Here is an 11,465-nt window from a genome sequence, read left to right as displayed (position 1 = left end):
TGTAGAAAATAAGAAAGAAGAAAATAATTTCATTCTTATAAAGCTATCGACCTAGGTGTTTAAAAGAATGAAGATGGCCGAGAATTAGTTCCTCTAGAATCTGTGACTTTCTATGATACAGAAAACTTTTGACGTTTAAGTCACTGAAGTTACACACATAAAAGTAATTGAGAAGGCTTTGACTTTAGTGAATCGGAAGTTTAACTGAAATGGTACATTGTTAGGAAAGATATGCTTGAGGAATGGATCAAGGCAAGATACGAGTAGTAAGGGTCTCACAGAAGTGGTTTATAGATACGAAGTGTGGCTATTAAATAACGAGACTGATGCTGCTACAGAAGAACTATGCATGCGCCAAATCCTAACGACCGACAGCGTAAAGCCTTCTCTTTCGATTGCAGCGTCTCAAGTGTTTGTAGAGAAATCTGTCTGACCGGAACCGCCGTTTGTGTAATATCGATTATAATTAATCAACATTACTACCGTGAGTTGCTTGCCTAACCCCGTGAAAGAGTAAGGAAAAACGGCCCAATTTGTGAAAGAACAAGTCATGGGTTTTCCATCAAGACAACGCGCCGGCTCATACTGCTTTGTCTGTCAAGACGTTTCTAGCCAAGTACAACATCCCAGTTTTAGGCCATCCGCCTTATTCGCCTGACCTGACCCCGTATGACTTTTGTCTGTTCCCTAAAGTCAAATCTGCATTAAAAGGAACACGATTTCAGTTCTTTGAAGCTTTGAAAGAAAAAGCGGCACGCGTCATGCAGGAGCTCACAGAAAAAGACTTCCAGCACTGTTTCGAACAATGGTAAATTCGCATGGAGCGTTTTAGAGATAAGGGAGAGGTGTTTATTGAAGGTGATAATAACTAAATATGTATAAATTTAAAATAAAATGTTTTACAGCAATAGTCTCGTTATTTAATAGCCACACCTCGTATAGGTAAACAAGTGGAGGTTAGCTGACTGCTAGGGCGTCGGATGACATTTCCTTAAGCTGTTCCTAATGTGCATTTAGCTTGAAATACCTAGAAAAACACAGGGGCCATAAGCATTTTTTCAGGTTATCCAGGCTGTTTTGAAAAGCCAGAAGGCTTATCCAAGTTGGTTAGGGAATGTTGGTTGAAGACTTCAATGTAATAAGACAGAAGAAAGGAATGAGCTTTTATGGATACCTAGCGAAGGAATCCGGAAAAATAAAAAAAACAGATGAGTTGACGATGTCGGGTTTTTCTCGACTCTTAGTAGCTCCAGAGCTAAATGTTCCTGGCAGTTATCTAGAATCAAAGAGTGGATATTACAAAAAAAAAAAAAAATAACTTGAGATGGCTCCAGCTTAACAAGTTTTGCGCCTGGACTGAAGAGATTTAATCAAAAGATAAAGCATAAGGATTCCTTCGAGATTATTGAATGGATTTGGAATGATCTAAGGGAATTTGATACTAATGGCCCTGATTTATGGCTCATGCACCTGTATCTCGTCGTTTGTTTTCATTATGCTGCAGATCAAAGTAGAATGATTAATTAATTAGCAAAAAATACAAATAGTTCTTTGATAAACGAACTATCTTGCAGTCGAAATTCTAGCTGACATGAAACTAAAAACATTTTATGAGGAAGCTAAACAACCACTTGAATGGAACATCAGGTAGTAAAGTTTGAAAATATACCGTTCCAAATATTTGTTTTATTTATTATTATGTTTTTATGCAACAGATTGAAAAGGAAATACAATTAGGAATCACGCAAAAAATAAATTTAAAAAAAATTGTACGCATTACGTACTCATGACAACCTTTATCATTATACTCGGTTTTTAAATTTCCTGTTATCATGTCCTTTTCATAAATAAACTCAACTGATCCAAAAATACGCAATTAATATTAATTTAAAAACAAAAAACTTCCATTAATATCAAATTATCTTTCAACGATGTTTAACATCTAAAAAAAGTAATAAATAACGCATGTTTTAGAATACGGTTAAGGAAAATGTATACTTATAATTTGTTTTCAAAAGATTTATTGTTTTTTTTTTTATTTTTTTTTTATTTTTGCCCTTAACTTGTGATGAAGGAAAGAAGAAGAAATGAGATGTGAAGCCTAAAAGTTGGAGGGAAGCAGATTTAGGACGAATGCTGTAGGGGTGGGGGCATAGAGGGTTAGTTAGAGTGCTGGCTGTCTGCACCTCAGTCTTTCTCATTTCACCGAGTTCTCCACTTGAGGTAACTTAACTACCTAATCTCTACCTTTTGCCTTTAAATTTCCCTGTTTGCTTCGTTCTATCAATACCGTGAAAAATCTTTTAAACTTTCATTAATTCTCCGAATACTAATCAAAAATTGGCTTTCCTATTTCATATATTTCTGATTTAAATAAATTTAATAATTCAGTTACAATTTCATAATACATAGATTATTTATCCGATCTATCTTTATGCCCTTCTCATCTTCACTATTAATGTTCAAGATAAAACAATGGACCGAGATTTTCGAAGGTTAAAATAGTAGCAAGTATTTACATACCGATTATATCTTGAGCACGAGTCATAGACCTTCTCTATGATGTGTTGACACAATCCTTTGAAGTCAATGTCACTTTATTATGGTACACTTGTTCGCAGTCTATCTCAAATAATCACCTGTCTAATTGCTACTTCACGTTCTCTCTGACAGTTATTAATTAATTATTGCATTTGTTCTAACTCTCGAACGTTATTGAAACATTTATTTCTAGTTTCAGAGGGATAGAGAAGAAGAGATGCTAAAAATGAGCACCGTTTCGTTTTTTTTACTGGTAAGCGATACATTTTATTTAATTATTAATGTAGTATTTTTGTTTTTCTTAAATAACGCACAATTTGATCGTTTTAGATTTCTATTCATTTAGTCTTTACCTAAGAATTTGTTTATACAAATCTTTGGAAAAGGTGAAAGAACTGTGAGATAAGATTTGGAAAACGCTTGCAGTCTTTCTCACAAGTTCGTGTAATTTCAGGGTCGACCTTACCTCTCTTTTCTCTGATAACCTGTTCGTTTATTTTCACTACTACAGACTTTTCTTCCTTCTTTCTTTTCCACGTTCCTTGTTCGTTACTAAAGATCCATTTTCTTCCTTCATTCTTCTCCACGTGTCTTGTTCATTACTAAAGATCCACTATTTCAGTTTAATTGTGAGACTTCGTATTAGTGTTATGTTTAACTGTTCTTCTCCACAGGTCTTTCCAGTCTCATGAAATATAGTAATTGTCAATTCTATTTAAAATTGTAATTTAAATCTTCTGCTGAAAGGGGAAAGTCATGCTATTATTAAGGAGCACATATCTTATTTTCGCTCTAACAAAGAAATTTAAAAATACAAAAACATTTTCTCAGAAGAAAACACACTTTATCGCAAAAAACATTAATTTTCTTTGTTCAAATCCTTTAAAAATTAATTGTTGAATATTATTTGACATATCCTTAACTTAGTGCAATCGTAGGAAATGCAGCATGACTCAATATTTACACTCCACAAAAACAAATTCCGGATGATATTTTAGGAGAAACCTCTGTACTGTCTACAAGTATTTGTACGAGGGTCGTTTGAAAAGTCCGTGCAAAAATAAAAACTACTTAATTTTTGGGGGTAAACCTTTTTTATTTTTCAACATAGTCTCCTTTTAGGCTTATACACTTCGTCCAACGCTGCTCTAGTTTGTTGATCCCTTCCGAATAATAGGATTTGTCCAAGTCTGAAAAATAGCCATTCGTTTCTGCAATCACCTCCTCGTTTGAATAAAATCATTTTCCCGCCAGCCATTTCTTCATATTGGGGAACTAATAGTAGTCCGAGGGAGCCAAGTCTGGTGAATCCCTATTTCCATATGTATGTAAAAAGGGATGTAAAACGAGTTGGAACCCTATTTCCATTAATTTTGCGACCACAACTGCTGAGGTGTAAGCTGGTGCGTTGTCGTTATGGAAAAGGACTTTTTTGTGGGCCAATCGTGGGCGCTTTTCTTGCAGCTCGGTTTTGCCTTTCATAAAGTAGTGTTTAATCAACACACGAAATTCTTTTTCGTCCATTTTTTGAAAATCACTCGACTTCCTCGATTCAAACGAATGCCAAACACAAAGAAATAGACCGAGCTGGCTGAAACTTGGTGTGTGTTCTTCCAAGAGATGCTACTAACTAAACATAACCTCGATTCGCGCCAGTGGTGCTATCTCTCTGACTTTGCACGGACTTTTCAAACGACCCTCGTATGTCTGAAATGCATTAATAAAAGATAATGCCAAGAAGTGCATACATGAAATTATTTAGGGCGACATTATTTGGCCATAGTTGCCACTTTAGTTATTTTTTTTCTAAACTTTTATTGAAAAAACAATTCTCTTGGATAGGATTCTAAGATTTTCATTAAAAATGTGGAATGCTAATTCTAGAAAATTATTTTCTATTTTCTCGAAGCTTCTTAGAATATGTAATTATTATTATTTGTCATTGATATTTATCTTTTACCAGTCTCAAGCACAAACAGTTAACTTTTAAATTCAGAACGCCTTCATTAAATTATTCGCTTTTCGTTCTAACAAGTTTACAGTGCCGGTTGCCTACTTAGCCCCTTGCGTTCAGTAAGTGTCCCATGTTTTGAATGAATCGTTAGTGAGTGGTTAGCCTTCAAAATTTGTTGTACGCTATTTTCTAAATTATGAGAAAAATATTCTCTGTGAAGTATTCACTCGTCCTTCTCGCAATGTAATTATAGTGTTATCTCACCATTCTAGTGGCAAAATTGCTTCGATTGAGGACTAGTCTCGATTGAGGCACCGACTGAGGATGTCTTTCTTGTATTACACAGAAATGTGGGTATTGGGGATTTTTTCTTGATTCTAATTACCAAGAACCCTTGCCTTCTTTCCTTGCAATTACTACAATTCAGACTTCAAACGAACGCCCACTTCCTTCGAAACTTCTTGAAGCAATTTTACCGCAAAAATGTTTCAAAAATAATTGGACCGTTTTTATAAATGCTGCATATCCGGTGAGTCAATGTACTTCATAATGCTATTTCCCATCCAATTTACAATTACACAGACTACATTCCCACTTTCAATATTTGTGTTCTTGCATCTTATGAACAACACTCTACTCCTTTCATGAAATAACTAATTTTCTGAATCTATAGATAACACGCAAACGTCATTAGACAAAATAAAGGACTGGTTCCTAGAATTAAAATTCAATACAAAAGTTTACAGAAGTCCCGGACCAAAATCCCTCAGTACATTGGCACCCAACCGTAACTTTCATCAAAATAAACAATCAATGGAAGAAGGCAGGCGAAACCTTAAAAAGACTTCGACTTAGAACTCAAAACTGGTCTCTTAGACCCCACACATCACTCTGAAATTAAGACAGGCCAATGTACCCTAAATACTGTAAATCCTAGTATTCCAAGTATATTCTTATACTTAGACCCCTATTGAGTTACATATGCCTCGTGTTTATGGAGGCTTGTAAAATTGCAATTAGCTGCAAGTTTTCCAAAACAGAGTTCTGGATATCGCATTTAAAGCAACTGGTTCATCCAGAATGGAGAAACCTGTTGGCAGCTGGAACATAAAACAAAATACACATTTCTATAGGATCCACAATGTCTTGGCAACACCACAGACTCGGAGAGAAAACAGATCAAACACATTTTAACCCTAACCTGCTCTAAGCAGGACTTATTATTTTTTTGTTATATTTTCATTATAATTGTATTCTTTAAGATAGATAAAGAGCTAGCGGGATGTCTTCTTCTCAAACTTTGCGTAGTAGGTCTGCAAATATATTGTGCTGAAGTGATATTTTGCTTCAATACAATTTATTTTGGAGAACTATCAATAGGGGTATTAAACGCTTTAATACATTTCATTTAAATTTCAAGAAATCACTTTGAGCTATTTCGGTAAAATTGTGAAAAACAAATAAAATATTAGAAAAGTCTCAATACCATAACTTAATTATTAGAAGCGAGGTAATTAATATCTAATTAATGGCCAACGTTTCACGATCGCAGGGTATTCCTTTTTTTAAATATTTTGTTGGAGGCTATTCACTGTAACTTGGCTGTATATTCCTTATTGTCTTTGATATCACACTGTTTGTAAAGACATTCTAAAAATAGGTGAAACAATTAGGAGAAAATAAAAGAATAGGCTCTCTTAATTTTACATGGTTATAAGTGCATGTAAATTCAAAAGTATTAGACAGTCTAAATATTCGTTACAAATATTGAGGTATTTCTTAATTTTTTATCTTATTTTCTGCAATTTTCACAAAAACAGCGGTCAATTTCATTAACCTTTCAATGTGGTGACTCTTCAAATGCAGTTTTTATTTAATCCAGCGTCGCTACAATGGACAGGGTAAGGAAGTATTCGTTGAATGGTTTAGGTCGTCGCTGAATGGTTCTTTTGGAGAAAGAGTATCATTGGTTATCGGGCTATGAATTTTGAACTATAAAGATTGAACTCAATTTAAAAATGGCTGCTTTCTTTACTTGATTTTATTTTATTTTATTTTTTTTTTATGTGAGATTAAATTTTTTTTATTTTTATGAATGAAAAAAATCATTAAATTGACATTTAAAATGTGTAGGAATAGTTAAAAATATTATGAACATGTTTTAATAAATTTGTGAAAAATGACCAAACGCTGCGAAGTTAGTGTCAAACAATCCACAGTATGTGGACAATTTTAAATTAGACCTTAATGGACCTTATAAAATACCTTAAAATTACAAAAAATGTTCGCTTAGTTTAGATGAAGTAAAGGCTCATTGTAGCTAGGTGAATGTTAAATTAAATGTTCATAATCGTAAATGGTCTTATTTTTGGCTACCCATTCGTTCCAAAAGCACAAACCTTAATTTTTACGAAACATGTTCGCACTAAACATTGAAATACATTAGAAAACATCAGCTTCTTGTTATCCTAATTATTGCTGATTGCTGGTATTCTGACTAATTTAAATACAACAGTCAGAAAACGAAGGTGAATTTTCCTAAATCATTCTGAAAAGCCAGGGGCGGATTATTCTCTCACGGAAGTGCCAAAACTTCCAAAATTGAAAGTGTTAACCCTTGCCCCCGCCATGACCTGGCGAGTTAAACTTGGTCAACCTCCCTTACCAAGGTCAAATAATCTTTTGTTCTTTTATATATATATTTTTATGTAAGTATATGATGTATAAGATGTTCATTGGTATTTAATTTCAAGCTAGGAACTTGTTGAATAAACTTGACCTAAAATCGAACAAATGATAGGATTATAAAGTATTAATAATGTTTCCTTCACGTTGATAGACTGTTATATAATTTCTTGATATTTGGAGTAAAACAAACCTGTTCAGATTCTCTCAACTTTAATTTTCTTTTATTCTAGTTTTCATTAAACAAATGTTTTGGACCGATCTGGTCTATCTTCAGTGAAGTAATACCTAGTAAAGTTATCCTTCTATTATATAAATAATATAAATTCGATTTCGCTCAGAAATCCTAAGGGAAAGAGACAGCATGTAATTATTTCCTTAAACCTTTTTAACTCTTTAAGTTGGCCAAATTCTAGGATACAGATTTTTATTGTCCTTTAATGTGCACTTTAAAATATATTTTCTGGTTTCTCGTCTTTATATTTTAATTCATTTTTACTATCATAACTTGTCTTATCTCCGAATCGTCATCATTTAAAGAAATTTATGAACAGCCTTAACTTTCTTTCTTAATTTATTTATGTACATATATTATTGTTTGTTTCCTTTTTAGTTTCTCTTACTCAGAAGGAATCGAACAGTAATCGAGTAGTAGTCGTAATCGTTTATTTTTACAAACAGCTCCAAATAATTTTTTTATTAATTTGAGTAACATTTGCATCATGTAGATTTGAAATATTTCTTCATGAAAGTTCAAATAACTTGAAAAATGTTTTCCGGAACTTTGATTAACGGTACTTTTGTGAATGGGGGCTTTTGATAAGATAATAAGAATATTTGCGAGAACTTTGTGAGTTATTTGTGGTTTTGCTGAGTAGTTTTAGTTTTACTTAGTAGCAACCAAGAAGATTGTTTTTAAAAATATTGATCTTAATGAATCAGTAAATAAAATAATATCAATGTGGTAAAAGTAATATATGGACAAGTAAAGTATTCGCCTATTTTTCAATCGAGACTTTATGTAGAACTACATAAACTATTAGCGTACTGGTTATACTTTACTGTTAATAACCATAATTAGCTTAAATTAATAAATTAACGTATAAAAAGTAGCCAATTGGGGAACCTCCCATTTATTAGTTCCGCACATAATCACTATACTAAACCCCTCCTATGAAATCGAATTAATTAAAGAAAAAGCCTATGTAATCTTTCCACTTTGGATTAAATGACGTCCCTAATTGGTCTTCAGTTTTTCGCAATGAATGTAAAGAGCAAGGTCTACTACAGTTGTAGCATTTGGTACTGACCTAAATAGCAAAAGATCATTACGCCAAAACACTTTTTTTGTGGGCCAAACTAACTAATAGTTCCTAAGATTTTCTCCGTTTTTCACAATGAGTGACTTGGCCAAAAAAGTTTTCGTGAAAAGAAACTTCTGGTGCGATTTTATATCCTAGTCAAGACAAAACATTATTTTTTCTTTCAGTTTGTTAATTCAATTTTAAATTTGCTCCCTTCGTTGGAGAAATTGTTTTTTTTTTTTTGCAAACTTCATTTGAAGACTATTTATCGCAACTGTTAAGAACAAAAAAGTGTAATTCGAGTTGAGTCTATTGATATGACCTTCAAGCGCGAGTTCTATGTTCGTAGAAATATTCTGGAAGGTTTTTTTCTGCGACTTCAGTAATAAGTGTTTCCTTTAGGTGGTTTTCAATAATTTATTAATGAACAAAAAACCAAAAAATAAGGTGCTATTATAAAAACCAAAGTAAGTTCGATACCTTTACTGTGAGAGATAGTTAAACTGTGCAAACAATGCGAACTAAGGAAGGCTAGTGTACTAGTCAAGGCTGAATGCATTTTCTTCATTGTACTTATGCTAATAGTGTAATCTCTAAAACAAAGTATAACATACCCAGTCATCAAGATTCAGCCATATTCCGCAACCCCCGCCGGCCATAATTCACTTCGACCTCAGTGGTTCATTATCATGTTAAGTTATGCTTGAAGATTATGTTTGTTTGATATTTACTAGACGTCTGATGATTGCTTTTCGTCCAGTCTGACAAAGAAGACGATCTAGCATAATTATTTTCTTACGTCAGGAAAATTAAATAATTTTAAAAATTGTTTACCCTTCACTGTTTTCATTGTTTGTGTAGATATTTCTGAAGAAATACTTTGTATGTAACTTACACTTATATCTTTAAAGGAAAACCTAATCACTGGCCAGAACTTATGGGATTACTTATTACTCACCATTAGTTCAGTTGGCACCACATTAGCCGAGCGGTTGGTGGCGAGCCCCTAAAGCTAAATTATATTGTGGTATTGGGTTCGATTTCTGGTTTCGCTTTGAATTTTATTTAATGAATGTGATAAATTAATAGTAATAGTATGCTAGTCGCCTCCATACGCCTCCTAATTTGGTAGATGGATGTAATACACGTATGATTGCCTGAAAAAAAAATTCTTAACACTTTTAACTTTTTACACTTCAGTTAATTTCTCACATTCTTTAATCTGGTTGCAAAAATCCGGCAAGAATTTCATAAGTAGCTTTCCACCTAGGCTAAGGTAAATTTGGCCAACTATTGCACACTTACAGACGTCCACAAGATAGGTATTTCCACACCAAATTCTACTTTGATACAAAATTGATCTGTTTCCGCCTTTCAACAGTAACCGAGAAGAAAGCGAGTTCATTAAAAGTTGTCTCAACACGTACCATACGTATAATGTATTAATGCTAACCTTCTGTTTACAACAAACAAACCTAAAAGTTACTAAAACATAAGAAATTTCAGTTTAAGAAATCAATTATACAATGTCTATTGGAATTACGGCAGCTACTACGAATGGCCCTATTTATGTTGTGTACTGTTAAGGGAGTTAATTTCAATTTCTTTGAAGCAAATTCCTAAACTGCAACTACGTCTTGACTCAATCTATTCACCTTTTTTTTTTAGTTCTTCTCGAAAATGGCTTCCAGGATTGTCGGTAAACTTTGTAAATAGGCATACATTAATTTATCTTTTTTCTAGTAAAATTCGTTTTTGGATAGATCCTGAGGGGAAGTTTGGGTAGCCTTCTCTGTAGCTTCACTTTTCCAGGGTAGGATATTGTTTTAAAATCTGTGTAATGTAGGAAAACACAATGCTAATGTTCGGAATTTGAAGAAAAAGGCTAAGCCTGAATTTGGAAATGGTAATGAGAGAAAATCGTGTCAGTGTTCATCAAGATTTTTTTACAGTTAGTGATTTTCCTTGATATTTGGTTATAGGTTTCTCCCATGTATTGTTCTTGGGTATATTGTAGAGGGAAGAGGAAGTCATGGGTGCCTGTAACACAGACGGAAAGGAAAATTCACAGCTAGTTATGGGGAACTATCTCTCAGCCTGAAGACAAACATGATTTTGGTCGTGAACTTTCCTCGTAATTCCCAACATGCATCAAATAGGACTGAAGTAACAAGTAACGGTCATCACCTCTAATTGAGTGACTTTGTGATTATTTCTCACTTGCAATAATTCATCTCTGTATTAAGTTTAATGAGGGAAATATGTGAACAATCTACCAAACAGTCGCAGGGGATTTCCATCTAAAAAATTTCAACTCACAGATTACTAAATTTGTAGACCGCATATGCCTAAAACCAACTTGTCTGGAATAACCGGATTTTTACCATCTCTTTGGGAAGGTTGGTATTCTTATCTACACCCTTTTTGCTAACTAATGCTTATAGGCATTTGTAAATTTCAGAAGTTTATTTTTATTTTTTCATTTGCAATAAAAACAAAAAACTTTCTTTTAGTATTTGAAGCTCTTTTACACCTGCAATCCTATTGAATTGCCTTTTTCAAACAAAACAATAAAAAAAAGAACCTGTTAAACGAGTTGGCCGTTAAAGGTTAAATGGAAAATTGCCAGATTATAGATCGACTATCTGGGAGTCACTGGGTCAGTTTGTTTCATTATTGTGATTATTATTTTTAAAGAAATATAATTAGCCATTTTCATTGTTAAAATTCATTTTTAAATCAATTCCTTTTAAAAATAACAAAAGGGGTTGAAGCACTTTAAATAATTGTGAAAAGTTCTTTGCAAGCGAATCTTACTTTAAAAAAGCGTGAATTTGGAATGAGGTCTAATTAATACGCACCTACATAAATTTCTCTTACCACCTTTAATTAAATTTTTGTGTAACTACGAATCTGCGAAAAACGTCAGTGGATTTGAATGTTACAAAATTTGCACATCAATAACATGGTATTTTTTAAGA

General features: G+C 33.2%; 1 protein-coding gene across 1 annotated transcript in view; it reads left to right on the top strand.

The window, feature by feature from the left end:
* Nucleotides 1-2,138: 2,138 nt before the first annotated feature.
* LOC141458376 (uncharacterized) overlaps nt 2,139-11,465 on the top strand; it is a 51,506-nt gene continuing 42,179 nt past the window's right edge. The window contains exons 1-2 of the mRNA XM_074136277.1: nt 2,139-2,223; nt 2,735-2,794. Of these exons, the coding sequence (XP_073992378.1) occupies nt 2,759-2,794 (36 nt within the window). The 5' untranslated portion in view covers nt 2,139-2,223; nt 2,735-2,758. The remainder of the gene's footprint in view (nt 2,224-2,734; nt 2,795-11,465) is intronic.

This window comes from Rhodnius prolixus, unplaced genomic scaffold (assembly GCF_049639745.1).
Source record: "Rhodnius prolixus isolate KJV_2025 unplaced genomic scaffold, Rpr scaffold_1, whole genome shotgun sequence".
NCBI lineage: Eukaryota > Metazoa > Arthropoda > Insecta > Hemiptera > Reduviidae > Rhodnius > Rhodnius prolixus.
The sequence above is the reverse complement of the archived record's forward strand: the minus strand, read 5'-3'. Positions and strand labels throughout refer to the sequence as shown.